The 18462-nt window shown below is 39.3% G+C and overlaps 1 protein-coding gene across 3 annotated transcripts in view; it reads left to right on the forward strand.

Annotated features, from left to right (window-relative positions):
- trabd (TraB domain containing) overlaps window positions 1-5050 on the forward strand; it is a 30342-nt gene extending 25292 nt beyond the window's left edge. For all 3 annotated transcript variants that reach the window (XM_068004924.1, XM_068004926.1, XM_068004925.1), the window contains one exon: window positions 1061-5050. In XM_068004924.1, coding sequence (XP_067861025.1) covers window positions 1061-1232 — 172 coding nt within the window. In that variant the 3' untranslated portion in view covers window positions 1233-5050. The remainder of the gene's footprint in view (window positions 1-1060) is intronic.
- Window positions 5051-18462: the final 13412 nt, after the last annotated feature.

Below are 18462 nucleotides of genomic sequence, written 5' to 3' on the forward strand. Positions count from 1 at the left end.
TGACCAGCAGGAGAAGGGACGAGGCCTGAGGCCCACCTTTTTAAAATATTTTTTGAGGCAGCATTGGGAGGCTCAGCAGGAGCAGCAATCCAGAAGCATGATTGAAATGGTGAGATTGGTTTTGTTTCTTATCTAGAAAACTCTTAAAAGAAGATTAATATTGGAAGTTCTGAGCAGCACATATCTACAGCAACCTTATTTCACCTGCTTGTTGTGGCACTAGTTTAAATCACTAACTCCCTGACACGTTGGCATTCTTTATAATAGAATTGCAATAATACCCTATACTTCATCAATACCAGTATGTGGCCTTATCATTAACTACTGGTGATGGGGACACCCTTCCTGATTACTTCTTTTACTGTTCATTTAAAAAAAAATTACAGTGCCAGTGAGTCTCACAGATATAAATTTAGATGAGCTCTGTGACAGTCACTTATTAAAATATACATTTGTTAAGGTTAATCTGAGGATTGATTGGTATGAAGCAAAGTATGTCATTCCATCTGAAATTATGTAAATTTAATAAAGGTACATTCACCTATAAATACTCTGATTAATACAATATGCACATATTATCAAGGTATTGTGGTGGAGATGAAATACTTTCAGTTTTGGGGTGTATGCCATAGTTCAGTAATATGTATGCTATAGTTAAGTAAAAGGTAGAGAGACCAGGAAATGTTAAGTTTGGTGTGGCACTAAGTTAGCCAATGTCACCTGGTACAGCAGTTCTATTAACCTAACCCTCCTGCGAGACAGGGGAAAATTAACATAGATTCCTGTGCCTGATTGATATTCAGGAGCTCCTTCCGAGGTATGCACACTGCGAGGACAGTGTGGGGATCATAAGTAATAGTTCTGATTGTCTGCCTGCAGTGTTTGCCCAGGGTGACACTAAAACAGTGGAACGTGCAGCTTATTGAACTATTTTTTAACGCAGTAGAATTTTTCAACGGTGTTTGCTACTTGCAGTTTTACTTTATATTGTGAAATACTCAGGTTTTTTTGCTGCTTCCCTGAATAACCAATCTATTGTAATTATCTTTCTTTTTTTTAGTGTGCCTCCGCCATCATTAGCTACAAAAGTATTCAAGTTTGCTCTTAAAACAACTCTTATGGGACTCATGGGCTATGGATGCTACCGTGTGGGAAAAGGGACCATTCAGTTGATACTGTCAAGACCATTAATACAGAGTTACCTCCACAAATTTACAAATCAAATATTCTAACTGAAATCAAAACAGTTTGAAGATGACCTTTTAGTTGGTGATTGAGAAATGCTGAAGGCAAATGTACAGGAACAGTTACATTTTCCAATGTGTTTGTTTTACATTTTGAATTCAATAATGCAAATAATTCATGACATGATGGATGAATTCTCATTACTTAAAAGCTACACCATCCGGGAGTGACGAGAAGCAATCGGTCAGAAAATTTACCAATGCCATTCTGTGTAAAGACACCTCCCTCTTAAATCTGAGAGGAGACCTGCAATGTGAAATCTTAGTCAATGAGTTACTGTATTTTTAAGCCTGTCAAGTTTTCCTCCCCCCTCCTACCCAAATTAAGAAATTTACAAATGTGCATATTTTGAAATATTGCAATAGTACTATCTATTTTCATTTAATGCAACATTAAGAGACCCATGGTTCAACTGTTGCTTTGAAATCATGCTCAAAGCCACGGAGGCAATCTTGTGATTATCTCAGATATTCATTATAATTAGTAAACTGCACAAAACTGTTTTAATAACTTTTCAGATATAAAATGTTGGCATATTGTCCATGTGCAACTAGTAGTTTTTAGAAATCTCAAACATTTGTTCCTTTTCTTTAGAATCTATTGCTTCACAAACTCTTATTTTGATAGGTGATGGAATTCTATTAAAATGAATAAGTATTTAAAATTATTTATGATTCACTCTTTCAAAAACTACATGCATTCACAATTATTTGCTTCCCCTTCTGTAATTTGCCATTTCACAAGAAAGTATTGCAAACAAGGTTGAAACTAAACTTTTTTTTTCTCTCTGTGCCAATATTCTTCCTTCCCCATCTCCTGATATAATTGATGCCTTGCTGGGAGGTACTCTACAGGTGCTAGGTGCCCTCCAGTACCGTGGTCAATTTTCCATGATTCATGTGAGTTTTAGTTAGTGTTGGCCTTGAGGGGCATCACAGCCAAGCCTAGTTATGGCCTTGTTAAATATGCACGTTTCCAGTAGAGTACTGGATTGTCCAGTGGATTGAGAACCTGTTCCCAAGCCACTGAGACAGACTGTAGTGCCCCAACCACCACACCAAAATCAGCCAACTCAATGTTAATAAAACCTGGGACATTCCTGGTCTGTCTGGCTCAAACAATCACTTAATCAACTTGCTGAATCATTTGAAATTAGTTTAGAAAATATTCAGCAGTAAGATGGCATAAACTGTGCCTTTGTCGCTCTCCCCTTCTTTCTCTCCCAGCACCCCCCCCACCCCCACACACTTGTCTCACAAACTAATTTTCTACAGGATTCCTAACAGCCAATAAATTCTGAACTGACATCAATCTGATTGAAAGCAACATCCGCCATCAGACTCGTATCTGAAGACATAATAAATTTTTAGGCTTTTATGAATTCTATCATACGGTCATTTCTATTTATAGATTGTTGACACGTAAAAAGTAATTTGCTGTTGGATCGGTCTGTAAAGTTTGCTGAATCTTGTAGGTTACTTTAATTCAGAATTTGTATCTGTTAAATGTCTATTTTCAAATCATTCAAGGACTATAGCAAGTTTTACCTAAACAAATATAAACTACGTGCACTTTTGTGAATCTGCATTGCCTTGATAGTGCTTGCTTGGCTACTTCTATTCTATATTTGTAGGACCAGTGTCACCTTCAGCAAAGAAGCATTACCCTCAGGTTAAATTCTGTATTCCGTCTAATGCAGATTGTGCAGGGAAAGTGTTGAGCAAAAAGCCGTAATTTATAATTTCGTAATGGGTGTTGCACCTTTTCATCTGAACAGTAGAATTGTGTGTGTGATATATAAAAAAAACCATGCAGTTCTCAAAAAGAAAAGGGCTCAATAATTAACTTTTGATTGTTCGGGGAATGTAAAATGCATCTTGATGCCTTCTGTAGAGGGGTGTAGCTTGTACTGTAAAGCAGCTTACTTGATGTGTGTATCTGGCACAACTGATTTCTAACATTTTTAACTAAATTGTCAATGAAATGGGAGGGAATGAAAATGGTGCAGTAGAAATGCATGCTTGCATCAGGAATCTGACTGCATTACATATGTGTCTCCTATGTTAAAATAACTACTACTGTGCCACATACACACTTGCTTTGTTTTGAATAAACTGCGAATATCTTTACTGAAGGAAGAAACTGCGTGCTAAAACGATGGTTAATCAGATTTGGAGCAGAATGCAATGGCAGATCCAAATGTAAAATCATATGCATCACAAAGCATTTGAGATGGTATTTATAGTTAGTTTTAAATATTTTTTTAAAGAATTTTGTGTTTTGGGGAGCTTATAATTAGATCATTCTAATGGAGTGAAACTACATGTAAAACAATTGGCTGCTTTCTCTAAGGTTGTGATAGCATTTTAGAGCAAGTGAAATACTCTTTCTTTCATATCTGCCCTGTAATATGGTACTATTTAATGTTTAAGAAAAATAGGATTAAATTATATGGAAAAATCAATGGTAATTTAAAACTTCCAAATGGTCAATCCCACAGAAAAGGCCTTGCTTGTTGTTCCATCTCTAGTTTCTTCAGACTAAACTACTTTAAAATGGCTGGCTGCACAATCAGTATTTTTCTCAAGACAAAGACAAGACGTATCTGTTGACATACAATAAATTCTTTCACAGCTGAAGTCATTCAAACTGAAATTAGTAGGTGTTCAATAGTGCCTATGTACAAATAATCACACCCTTCTTGTAACTGCAAGGAAACTTTTCTATGGTAGTTGTTTTTTTTTAATTTATAGAAACAACTTGGGATTCCCTTATATTTTGAAGCTTTTTACAGAGAATGCTGGTTTTTTTTGCTTGTTTTTTTGATTATAGTATATTACAATTCTGATTCACCCTGAAAACTTAAGAAATCTGCCTTATGTGAAAATCTATTCCAAAATAAAACTGCAACTGATAGCATTCTTTTTGTATATGTGCAACTCAAATTATTCATGTGAGTTCAGAAAGGCACGTTATTAATTATGCTCAAATTTGTCTATTACCTGTCAAATAGTATTCTTGCAAATCCATATTGTCCAGTAAAAAAAATCTGCATTTATTATAATGCAATGTAAGAATAAAATGGGCCTATTAAGACTATCTGTGACAGTGTTGGGTTCTGACAAAAATCAATGAATGTAGTCCATGTATGTAATACACGTTACAATTAATGAAATTCAAAATCCCTTTGGAGAAGATTAAAAACAAAAATCCAAGGAAACAAGCAATAATGTTGAATTTGCCAGGAACTTTAGCAGTTTTAACAGTATTTTGGCCTGCACTTTCCAGAACATATATGCTTAACACTACCTAAAAATAATTGAAAATGTGATTAGGTACAGAAAAATATTACTTGGATCATAAATTCTAGCTCAGTCATTCCTGTTCCTAAGACACTTTTCTGAAATGCTTATTATTATTGAGGTTACATTCCCTGAAAAGGTAGCTGTTTTCAACGTTGTACCAAAAAATATATATTTTGATTTTTATTATCTACTGTGTGATGCTGCCTTGCTGGGCTTCATTTCTGCTTCTCAGGTACTGTACTTTGAATTTTTTTTTAAAAATCAAAGCTTACAACTTCTCCTTGGTTGGACCTTGAAATATAAAAAGCCATGTTTTCCAGACATCCTGCTACGGGGTATGTTTTCTGTGACCTGTGTCTCTCCATTGTAATGCAAATATCGAAAACAAACCTATCTTCAGTTTTTGTAGGATTGTGCCTTTTAACAGCTAAACGTTCTGGGATATTGCAGACCATAATGGTAACATAAGTGTAGAAATAAAGTTTTACAGAGATTTTAAATGTGTTTTTGTTTTTTTTCAAATTTTCTGTTAAATATCCTAAACACTAAGCAAAGATTCATGATCTAGTGCAATATTGCAGATTTCCAGTACATTTGTTCCAACACACCTTCTGTGCACCACTTTCCTACTTAATGGGAAGAAACCACATTAGGGAATTCAAGTATCCTTATTTGTATGTAAGATAACCAGGACACACAGGCTGAATTGGCCAATATACTGGCATTTTCTTTCCAAATGTTATGAGCTCCTTTTGAATATTTTTTTCTGGAAGGATGATAGTTTTTTAAAAAAATTATATATATCACTTAACTCTGTCAAAAGCATTCAAGATTGCCTTTGCTTCTTGAAAGCAATCCCCAAAACTCCTGTTTAGTTTTCCCCTCAATGGCACACTTTTAGATGAGGTATATTCTAACAAGGTGTACAGATTTAAACTGTCCAATGTTACTACTGAAATGGCTGTTAAAACAATATGTTTTGGTTAGACCTTTCCACCCAGATGTTTTACTTGCAATATTTTTTTAAAACACAATAGGTCTTAATTCATATACTTTCACAAATTAAACCTGTTCACTGTAGGGCTCCTTCAAAATGACATTTCAAGGTAGGCAAGTGCTGCAGTAATTGGGATGCATCACATCCTGCACCACGCAGTGGGGGTAGTTATATTTGGAGCTGTAATTTCCCATTTAGAAAGTTCTGAATTTTCTGGTCAGTTGTTATAGGTGGGGGGGGGGGGGGAGGAGGAAATCACATTGAAAGTATCTCATGTCCCTCCTGGCAGCTGGTCACAGATCGGCATTGGGAGAGACCCGCAACTTAGCCAGCTAAATTGAATACATTATTTGTTATCTCAGAGGGTTTATAAAGAGTTTGAACCAACATTCAGTAATGCTGATCATGCACCCCAATACCCTATTTGTCTTACTGATTGCAATTTTCCATTGTGTGCACATTTATAAGAAATAGGAACAGGAGTAGGCCACAGGGCCCCTCGAGTCTGCTCTGTCATTCAATAAGATCACTGCTGATCTTCGACCTCAACTCCACCTTCCCGCCCAATCCCCATATCCCTTGATTCCCTGAAGTCCAAAAATCTATCAATCTCAGCCTTGAATATATTCAATGATTCAGCATCCACAGCCCGCTGGGGTACAGAATTCCAAAGATTCACACCACTCAGTGAAGAAATTCCTCCTCATCTCAGACCTAAATGGCCGACCCCTTATCCTGAGACTATGCCCCCTAATTCTAGACTCTTGAGCCAGGAGAAACAGCCTCTTAGCATCTACCCTGTCAAGCCCTCTAAGAATGTTATACATTTCAATGAGATCCCCTCTCATTTTTCTAAACTCCAGTGAATATAGGCCCATTTTACTCAATCTCTCCTCAGAGGACAATCCTCTCATCCCAGGAATCAATCTATTGAACCTTTGTGGCACAGCCTCCAAGGCAAGTATATCCATCCTTTAGCAAAGATTATCAAAACTGTACACAGTACCCCAGGTGTGGTCTCACCAAAGCCCTGTACAATTGTAGCAAGACTTCCTTACTCTTATACTCCAAACCCCTTGCCATAAAGGCCAACATACCATTTGCTTTCCTAATTGCTTGCCGTACCTGCATGTTAACTTTGCGTTTTGGACACCCAAATCTCTCTCAATACCAACATTTAATAGTTTCTCACCATTTAATAAATATCCTGCTTTTCTATTCTTCCTACCAAAGTGTATAACCTCACATTTCCCCACATTATATGCCAACTACCACCTTCTTTCCCGGTCACTTAACCTGTCTATATTCCTTTGCAGACCAGGTTTATTTATAAGGCCAGGTCAATAACAATCACTTATGGATAACTGGAATATCCTTAATGAATGTAATGGTTTTCACACGTAGGTGCAGTTCCTTGCACTTAATGTAAATGATTTTTCTTTTGGAATGTAATAATGTGTAAAGTAAGAAAAGCTCATTGTACTGCTTGACCCTTTCTCCATCAGTTTGATCTCCTTAAGATGGTGAATGACAATGAAAGAGCAAACTAAAGGCACTTTCATGTTAAAGCTGTGTAGTTTGGGTTTTGGGACAGTGATGCCAATCTACTGAAAATTTGGGAGTATGAAGCTAGGTGCCACAGTGGTTTAATATATTCTGTGAGACATAAATTTAAATCCATCCTACATTGTTATGATTAAACTACTTACGTTAGATGTTCCAGTGAAGTTCAGTCTAGGTGCTGGTGCAAAGCTAACCAGATGTACAATGAGCTGATAACACAATTTTTTCCTATGTTCAGTTAATTTGTATAATTATTCAGAGGGCCCCTTGCAATTTTGGCCTTGTGCAGGGAGCTAGCTTAATGAGGACTGGAAAATTGCCAAGGAAGGGGAATTAAGTGCCAGGCAAAAATGAAATGAAAGGAAACCTGATGTGGAAGTACAAAACTGAATCTGGATAAGAAGGAATAACCTAGCCCCTGTTTCCCAGCTAGCAAAATGGACGCTAACGGTTTCCTCGGGCATTCTCCCGATCGGCCGTCAGAAGATTGGCGGAAACCCTGGATACATGCGTAAACAAGGTTTCCGCCGAAGTTATGCTGCTGATTGGGAGAACCAGCGAGAAAATTCTTGATGTAGGACACATGAACTAGATGTGAGGAGAGTTGACTTGTTTTACACCCCATAGAACCCTGCCCACAAGCCAACAGTGCATTTTGCTGGAGTGAATACAAGCCTAAAAGGCAAGAACTAAAATGACCTTTACAGCCACTGGCAGTGCTATGCCTATCATGGAATTTGGCAGGTCAGATTACAGCATTTATATAGCACCTTTCACGATCTCAGGATGTCCCAAAGCACACTACGCTCCAAAAGTACTTCATTGGTTGTAGTCACTGTTGTAATGTAGGCAATGCAGCAGCCAATTTGCACACAGCAAGCTCCCACATTGTAACACCATAAGAAATTAGAAAGGGTTTTTAATTTGTCCAACCTTTGCTATCATTTAAATCCATATTTACAACACATTTTCGTCTTCCTCTTGTCTCAGCATCAAACTGTGTCCCTCCACTCCATGTTGAGCGAAGAATCTGTCTGCTTTTAGAATACTTCTAAATCAGTGCCCAAAGCACAAGGGCTAATACTTACCCTAAACTACTCTCTAATGGAAGAAATTAAATCTTGAGGTTTAGAATTTCCTTTGGTACCACATCGGTTAACATTTTCATAAAATTGCACTGTGCAATATTTTAGCGTAATCATTAAACCGCTTAAAGTAACATAAAATAGCGCACAGAATAATTTTACATAAACACATTAACCAAAGGAAATTAAACCCTTGCTGAGCATTTCCACCCATTTTCTGTTTTTGTTTCAGATTTCCAGCATCTTTGGATTTTTATTTTTTGCTTAGATTCCTTCAGAATGCCTGAAAATTATGTGTGCATATACAAGAAAATCCCATCAATTGTGGCTACAACAAGTACTGTATTGCCTGAGGCACAATCCACTGCAGCCTAAATGGCTATTAACTCATTGCTGAGCTCTGCCAGAGTAGGCGCACCAATTCCTTACTACCTACAATGCTCCCTGTCTCAATTCTCACTTCAGTAAATGCTAAATGTGTTAATAATGCCTATGAATGGATGAAGCCTCATTATTCTCTTACTGCTACAGTTAGACTATGTAAATATCAATCTTAAATTCTCCTAGCTGTTTTACACTGCCCTGGTGTTGTAAATGTTTTTTGTACTGCAGTATATTCATTTATTTATACTCTCAAGTGACCTGGCCAACATTTACCCCTCAACCAAAATCATTAAAATAGATTATCTGGTCATTTATCTCATTGCTGCTTATGGGACCTTGCTATGCACAAATTGATTTGTTTCCCTGTCCTACAACAGTGATTACACTTCAAAGTATATCATTGGCTATGAAGCACTTTGGGGCGTGCTGAAGACATGAAAGATGTTATTTAAATGCAAGTTTGTTCTTTTTTCCTTTATGTTTACTTTATTTTCTTATATTCTTCAGTTATCTCCTGCACCTGTACAAAGAACTTCTCCACATCAAACTTATGGATTCATTTTATGGTTTAAAAAGCTTGACGTGCTCCCCTTCGTTCTTTTTCCAGTAAAAACAGGAAAAGACTCTGCCGACAGCACAGACCTTTGCTAATGTTAGGTAGAAAATCAGGCCCCAATCTCATACGCCCAATTCACAACGTGCCTGATCTGATAACGTGCAATTTTAGGGTACATAGGAACAGGAGTAGGCCATTCAGCCCCTCGTGCCTGCTCTGCCATTTGATAAAATCATGGCTGATCTGTGATCTAACTCCATATACCTGCCTTTGGCCCATATCCCTTAATACCTCTGGTTGCCAAAAAGCTATCTATCTCACATTTAAATTTAGCAATTGAGCTAGTATCAATTGCCGTTTGCGGAAGAGAGTTCCAAACTTCTACCACCCTTTGTGTGCAGAAATGTTTTCTAATCTCGCTCCTGTAAGGTCTGGCTCTAATTTTTAGACTGTGCCCCTACTCCTAGAATCCCCAACCAGTGGAAATAGTTTCTCTCTATCCACCCTATCCGTTCCCCTTAATATCTTATAAACTTCGATCAGATCACCCCTTAACCTTCTAAACTCTAGAGAATACAGCCCCAATTTGTGTAAGCTCTCCTTGTAACTTAACTCTTGAAGTCCGGGTACCCATTCTAGTAAACCTACGCTGCATTCCCTCCAAGGCCAATATGTCCTTCCGAAGGTGCAGTGCCCAGAACTGCTCACAGTACTCCAGGTGCGGTCTGTTTTTCTTTGCTACTGCACCTGGTCCTGGACAGAAATCCACTTTCTCCTGGGTCGAAGTCCATTCCTCCACTGGCTTCTGGGCTTTACTGTGACCTCCATCTTCACCACTGCTTTCCACTGAGACTGTATTCTCTGCTGGACTGCCTGTATTATCTTAAGCAAATTATTGTGGATGCTGGAAATGCTAAGCAGGTCAGGCAGCATCTATGGAGAAAGAAACAGTTCTGTTTCTTCCTATATTGGTGGCTAGCCTTCAGTGATTTCAGCCCTATCCTCTGGAACTCCCTCCCTAAAATGCTCTGCCTCACTACACCTTTCCCTACCTATAAAAGTCTCATTAAAACCTTTCTATTCAACCATGCTTCCTATCACCTCGCTTAACTCTCTCACTACTGTCTGGCATCCATTTTCTATGTGAAGTGCCATTGTCATTTTCTATGTTGAAGGCAGTATATAAATGCAAGTTGTTATTGAACATCAAGGTTCTTCTACAACTCTAAAAACAGATTTCAATCATATTGCTGATGAGGAAACTCAGATTTGGTTCAACAGTTGCTAGTTGAAGTTACCTGGGATCAGGTATGAGAACACATGCTCATGTATCTATCGTTTGTTGCCTACCATGATTGAGTTGAAGCTGAAGTTCTGCACTTCCAATGTGTGGCAGCATTGCTCGATGGAGTATAATGTGTGTCCGTAATGTGGTCAGGAGATGGTGGCAATACACTCACATTTTATGCTGAGTTGTGTCGCTCACTACTGTATTATTGAAGAGTTCCTGGTACCTGCTATATGTCTAGCAAGAGCTCAAACGCATGCCAATCAACTGTTTAATGATGACCACTGGCACACGTTAGTGAGTACAGGAATAGTAGGATAAGACAGGTTAACGCGTGGCTGGAGAAATGGTGCAGGAGGGAGGGTTTCAGATTCCTTGGTCATTGGGACCAGTTCTGGGGCAGGCGGGATCTGTCCAAGATGGACGGGTTGCACCTTAACAGAGCTGTGACCAATATCCTTGCAGAAAGGTTAACTAGTGCAATGGGGGAAGGTTTAAATTAATTTAACAGGGGGATGGGCACCAGGATGAAACATTAGAGAGGAGAAACAAGGCGCACGGTGGACTGGGGGAGATAAGTAGCACTAAAGCAAAGAATAGTTCAACAATAGGAGGGATCAGACAGGGGGCAAATGTGAGGCAGTCTAAGATGAGTTTGGAGTGCATGTGTGTAAATGCACGTGGTGTGGTAAATAAGGTTAGTGAGCTACAGGCACAACTTGCCACGTGGGACTATGATATAGTGGCAATAACAGAGACCTGGCTCAAAGAAGGGGAGGATTAGGGACTTAATATTCCTGGCTACAAGGTATTCAGGAAAGATAGGGAAGGAAAGAAAGAGGTGCAGCATTGATCAATGAAACTATTATAGCACTGGAAAGGGATGATCTAGTGGAGGGGTCAAAGACAGAATCTATTTGGTTAGAATTAAGGAACAATAGAGGAGCTATTATGCTACTGGGTGTATACTATAGGCCACCAAATAGTGGGAAGGAGATAGAGGAGCAAATTTGCAGGCAAATTACAGAAAGATGCAAGGACTATAAAGAAGTGATAATGGGAGACTTCAATTATCCCAATATAGATTGGTATAGTAACAGTGTAAAGGGCAAGGAGGGGGAGGAATTCCTGAAATGTGTACAAGAGAACTTTCTTATCAGTTTGTTTCCAGCCCAATGAGGAAGGAAGCAGTGCTGGATCTAGTTATGGAGAATGAAATGGGGCAAGTGGAACATGTTTCAGTGGGGGAGCATCTGGGGAACAGTGATCATAATATCATCAGGTTTAGAATAGTTATGGAAAAGGACAAGGATCAATCAAGTGTAAAAATACTTAACTGGAGGAGGGCTAACTTCAATGAGTTAAAAAAGGGATCTTGCCCAGGGGGATTGGATTCAAAAATTGTTAGGCAAAACGGTAATAGAACAATGGAAGGCCTTCAAGGAGGAGATGGTTCGGGTACAGGGTAGACGCATTCCTATGAGGGGAAAAGCGTATCCAAATCTAGAGTTCCCTGGATGACTAAAGATATAGAGATTAAAATGAAACAGAAAAAGGAGGCTTATGGCAAATGTAAGGTTCATAATAGAGCAGATAACTAAGCTGAATACAGAAAGTAGAGTGGAGATCTAAAAAGGGAAATGAGGAGCATAGAGTATGAGAATAGATTAGCGGCTAACATAAAAGGGAACCCCAAAGAAGGTAAAAAAGGTAGTCAAAGGAAGGGTGGGGCAGATTAGGGACAAAAAAGGAGATCTTGCGGAGGCAGAGGGCATGGCTGAGGTACTAAATGAATACTTCGCATTCATCTTCACTAGAGAAGAGGATGCTGCCATTATAGCAGTAGAGTAGGTAGTAGCGACATTGGATAGGATAAAAATTAGATAAAGAGGAGGTACTTAAAAGATTGACAGTACTCAAAGTAGAAAAGTCCAGATCGGATGCATCCTAGGTCACTAAAGGAAGTAAGGGTGGAAATTGTGGAGGCTCTGGCCACAATCTTCCAATTCTCCTTAGATATGGAGGCGGAGGACTAGAGGATTGCAAATGTTACACCCCTGTTCAAAAAAGGGGAAAAGAGAAATAAACCCAGCAATTACAGGCCAGTTAGCCTGACAACAGTGGTGCGGAAACTTTTGGAGACAATTATCCAGCACAAAATTAATTAGCGCTTGGAAAAGTATAGGCTAATAATCGAAAGTCAGCAGGGGTTTGTTAAAGGAAAACAGTGTTTGACTAATTCGATTGAATTCTTTGATGAAGTAATGGAGAGGGTTGATGAGCATAGTGCGGTTGATGTGTATATGGACTTTCAAAAGGCATTTGATAAAGTACCACATAAGAGACTTATTAGCAAAATTAAAGCCCATGGGATTAAAGGGACAGTGGCAGCGTGGATACAAAATTGGCTAAGGAACAGAAACCAGATAGTGGTGGTGAACGGTTGTTTTTCAGACTGGAGGTAAGTATACAATGGTGTTTTCCAGGAGTCAGTATTAGGACCACTGCTCTTTGATATAATATTAATGACCTGAACTTGGATGTACAGGGTATAATTTGAAAGTTTGCAGATGACACGAAACTCGGAAATGTAATAAACAATGTGGAGGATAGTAACTGACTTCAGGAGGGACATAGGCAGACTGGTAAAATGGGCAGATACATGGCAGATGAAATTTAACACAGAGAAGTGTGAAGTGATGCATTTTGGTAGGAAGAATGAGAAGAGGCAATATAAACAAAACTGTACAATTTTAAAGGGAGTCCTGGGGGTTGTATATTCACAAATCTTTGAAGGTAGCAGGACAAGTTGAGGAGGCTGTTAAAAAAGAATATGGGATCCTTGTCTTCATAAATAGAGGCATAGAGTACAAAAGCAAGGAAGTTATGCTAAACCTTAATAAAACACTGGTTAGGCCTCAGCTGTAGTATTGTGTTCATTTCTGGGCACCACACTTTAATAAGGATGTCAAGGCCTTAGAGTGGGTGCAGAAGAGATTTACAAGAATGGTACCAAGGATGAGGGACTTCAGTTATGTGGAGAGATTGGAGAAGCTGGGGTTGTTCTTCTTAGAGCAGAGAAGATTAAGAGGAGATTTGATAGAGGTGTTTAAAATCATGAATGGTTTTGATAAAGGAGAAATTGTTTCCAGTGGCAGAAGGGTCGGTAACCAGAGGACACAGATTTAAAGGTGATCGGCAGCAGAACCAGAGGCGACATGAGGAAACAATTTTTCACGCAGCGAGTTCTGAATGCACTGCCTGACAGGTTGGTGGAAGTAGATTCAATAGTAACTTTCAAAAGGGAATTGGATAAATACTTGAAGGTACAAAAATTTACAGGGCTACGGGGAAAGAGCAGGGGAATGGGACTAATTGGATAGCTCTTTCAAAGAGCCAGCACAGGCATGATGGGCCGAATGGCCACCTCCTGTGCTGTACCATATAATGATATTATGAAGTGCCCACTCTTCTTCAAGGAGAGGATCAAGGTAGCTACAAGATGATGTGCCTGGAGATGAAAGATTGAAGACTTGGTAATTCAATATCTCAAGCCTTCCTCTCTAAATTCCTCAAATGTGTTGTCACCTCTCAGCTCTGTGCTCGCCTGTCCCACAATCCTTGTTTGAATCCCTTCAGTCCACATTCCACCCTGTTCATAGCACTGAAACCACCATAATCAAAGTCACTCTTGACATGCTTTGTGACTGACTGAGGCACGCTTTTCATTTTTGACTTCTCCATGACATTTGACATGGTCCATCAATCCACAATACACCAGTTTACTGTTGACGATTGACCAGTCAGTCTGGCTCATTAGTGGGACTTGGAGTGGCTGTTCTATCACTGGAGGCTGGGATTATTTCCACTTAGCTCCAGATAACCCTGTAAGACAATGACCTAATGATTAGGGTAGTCCAGGCTGGACGAGCAGTCGGAAGCTTACCAAAGCTTTGTGTTGGTGAGCTGCATAGTTTTAGATGGTTAAACTACAGCAGCACTCCTGAGAGGCCCTAGAGCTTGGCACTTAGTGCCTAAGATTTCTGGGCTCAGAGAAATTATATGTGTCACTACAGGGAGAGAATGTGCGCTCCATATTGTGCAAACTGAAGCTCTACCTATTTCTCAGTAGCTTGGTTTAAGAGACTCTTAAGTATGGAGATAAGTTTCTTCATGTGTCAGACAATCAAAAAACCAAAAACTAAGAAGTCTTGAATAAGTTTAAACAATTATATCCATCAATTTTAATACTATTATCTTTTCAAACAATAAAGTATGTTAGCATTAATACTTATAGTAATGGTGGGCTATTAATCAAAGTTGTACTATGGCTCCTTTTGTTTATCGTATTCACATGTATTCTGAATCTTTTAAACTCTTCACTGGTCTCTTTATCAGGTCATTTTGTCAGTTTCCTAAAAGGGATTCCCATATCTCATTTATAATTCCACAAATTCATCATATCCTCAACACCAGCAAAGAGTAGAAAAATTGAAGTTCAAACATTGATTTGTTTCTAACATGTTAAAGTGTTTCACAATGTGGAATGAATATACTTGGAGTGCATTTTAACATTGCCATCTACTGGTTAAAGACTGGAGAATTTGTTTTAACCAGCAGTATTAGTTACATTGGCATATTGCGACATTAAAGGGAATTCTGTCCTTTTTTTGTCAATTTAAGTAAGTTACACTTGAATAAACTCTGCCAAAAGTGCCCCATTGACTATGTATTCTTGAATTTAAAAATATTTTAGTTTGTTAAAGGGCAATCCTGTTTATTTTTTTTAAGCTTCACCAGTTTATTCACATACAATCTCCTATGACTAATATTCTGAACCATATACTGCCAGAAAACATGGAAACTCCAGTACAGCAATGATTACTTGGATCCACCTGACTAATAATGGCTTTGATTAATGTTTTCCTAGCACTTTCAAACAAATATTAATGCTGTTTTAGACCCATATCAGAAACTTGGAACCGTCACCCACCCTAACTGACTACTGTGGCTGTCTCTAGGTTTTGAGAGAGACAATTTTGTCCATAAACAATGCCACGAGAGATGAACTAATACAGGTGCAGAGGACAGATATCTTGCAATTTAATCCTGATAGTTGCTGAAAACACAGAAAGGCTTCAACAAATCATACTTGTGTTCCAACAAGTGAGTCATAAGATTACCAGGGAAGGGTCATCTTGCGACTGCAGCAGTGTGGAATTTGGTCCTGAACAGTATTGCTTTAAGGATTGCTATTATTGTTGTTGCTGACACTCTCCTGTACATTGTCATTGTCATCTGAGTCAGTAGATTCAGCAGACCTGGTTGCAGATAACTCTTCTGTGCAGACAAGGGTCTTGTTCTGTTAACCCCTTTGGACCATACATGCATTAGAAAGCATATAGAGTCCTGTGGATGACATAAACACATTGCTACACACAAACTACATAAGTTATTCAAAGAAATATTATGGACAGAGGACTTTTTTCCACGAGAGAGAGAAAGAACGCACTTTTGATTCCATCGTGCAAGAATAACAATCCTATCTTCCCATTATAGCATCTAAAAGAAATTTGCTTCCATGCACTTTCAAGCTTTCTCGTGCCTTTCACACACATAAACTAACTTCCCTTTCTGGCCTCCATGTGTAAATCAGGTACTGTCCACCTCCCTTTTAGAACCACTATCATTAATCCCTCTCTCTTTAAAAACTATCACCCCATCTCAAATCTCCCTTTCTCTCCAAGTTCTTGAATGTATTGTTGTCTCCAAATTCTGTGCCCATTTTTTCTGCAACTCCATGTTTGAACCTCTCCAATCAGGTTTCCACTCCTGCCACAGCACTGAAACAGCTCTAATCAAAGTCAAAAATGACATCTTCTATGACTGTGACTATGGTTGATTTTCCCTCTTTGGCCTCTCTACAGTCTTTAACACGGCAACCACACCATCCTCTTCCAATGCCTCTCCATTGTCCAGCTCAGTGGGACTGCCCTTGCCAGTCTTACCTATCCAATCATAGTCAGAACATCTCTAACAATGGTTTCTCTTCCTGCCCCTGCATCATTTCTTCTGGAAACAACCAAGGATCTATCCTTGGCCCCCTCCTCTTCCTCATCTACATGGTCCCCTTGGCAACATCATCAGAAAACACGGGGTCAGCTTCCATATGTACGCTGATGACACCATTTACTCTACCTCTCCACTGCCTCTGTGCTGTCAGAGTGCCTTGCCTGGCATCCAGTCTTTGATGAGCTTCAATTTCCTCCAGCTAAACATTGGGAAAACCAAAACCATTGTCTTCGGTCCATGCCACGAACTCCATACCCTTGCCACTGATTCCATTTCCCTCCCCAGTCACCCTCTCAGGATGAACCACACCGTTCGCAACTTTGGGATCTTTTTCAACCCTAAGCAGAGCTTCCATCCCCGTATCCTCTGCATCACAAATACCACCTACTTCCACCTCCATAACATCATCCGACTCTGCCCCTGCTTCAACCCATCTGCTGCTGAAATTCTCATCCATGCCTCTCACCTCCAAATTCAACTATTCTAATGCTCTCCAGGCCAGTCTCCTATGCTCTAAGTTCTGTAAATGTCAGATCATCCAAAACTCTGCTACCCATATCTTCTATCACTTCAACTCCTGCTAACTCATCACCGCTGCCCTTGCAGACCTATCTTGGCTACTGGTCTCCCAATGTCTCCAATTTAAATTTTGCATCCTTGTGTTTAACTCCCTTCATGACTTTGCCTCTCCATATCTATGTAACCTCCTCCAGCCTAGAAATCTTTGTTTTTCCGACTCTGGCTTCTTGTGCATCTCCCCCCTCTCCTCTCCCCTTCTGCCACCATGCTCTGGAATCACTCTGCTACCTCTCTCTCCTGCTTTAAGAGCCTGCCTAAAACCCACCTAATGCACCAAGCTTTTGGTTACCTCTCCTTAATATCTCTTTCTCTGGCTGATTACACCTCTGTGAAGCATTCTTGGGATGTTTTTCCACGTTAACCGTGTTATAAATGCGATCTCTCTAATGGCCTTAAGGAGCTAAATAAAAGTAAGTTTGGAGAGTTTCAACCCAGTTCCTAGTGGTTGGATGCCATTCATGCTTTCATATATTGGCTTCTATGATTAAGAGACAATATAAAAATGCGATATTTTGCCAGCAAATTATACACCATCTTTTAAATATCGAATAATGATTTTCAACTTTCTTTTGTTTTAACACGGGAATGTTATTAAATAAAGAATGTTGGTTATCTTACTGGAATAACTGGAGGAGCAGAGCAATGTGACGCAATTGAATTATTATCAATTTATAAGATCGTTAAAAGAGAACGCTCTTCATTTTTTAAAAAAATGGTACACTTATTTGTTTGGCAAGAACGAAGAAGGGTTCCCTCTCTAAATCTTCATTCCCCCCAAAAAATAAATTACAATAACATCGTTTGCAATTAAGTAACGATACACGGTGACAGGGCTTACATAAAAAGGTAAACAAATTGTTTTGCTGAATACTTTTACATGAAGACTGCAGCCCTTTAACTCGCAGTGTTTCAATGATCGTGAACTCGCTACCTGGCTCAGTAGCTCCCGCAGGATGACATAAGCAAAAAAAAAGCCACAGAAACAGAAAAGCAACACAAATGTTAAAATCTTAAAACTACTGGTTTAGTATCGATATATTTTTTTAAAGCACTGATTTCAAATGCCTTTCTACGACACACTGCACTGTAAGTTAAACTTTACTCTGTTGTAACTTCCACTGGGAGTGGTTGGACGCGGTAAACTTCCGCCTGGGTGCAGAGAGAGTGCAACTTGGGTGCAATTCCGACCTCCACACAAATCAGCAGCACAGTAACATCAGTATCTTGCAAAACTAACCTCAACTGAACAAAATCAGCATAAAAACACTGCGTCCAGACACTTCTAAGTAAACGCAGGAAGAAGCGGGGCTGCTTACATTGCATGTTGCCTTCTAACTCTGGAGGAACAAGCCATCTGGGAACTCAATGTATCGGGTCCGGTCCTTGTT

This window comes from Heptranchias perlo, chromosome 24 (genome assembly GCF_035084215.1).
Source record: "Heptranchias perlo isolate sHepPer1 chromosome 24, sHepPer1.hap1, whole genome shotgun sequence".
Taxonomy (NCBI): Eukaryota; Metazoa; Chordata; class Chondrichthyes; order Hexanchiformes; family Hexanchidae; genus Heptranchias; species Heptranchias perlo.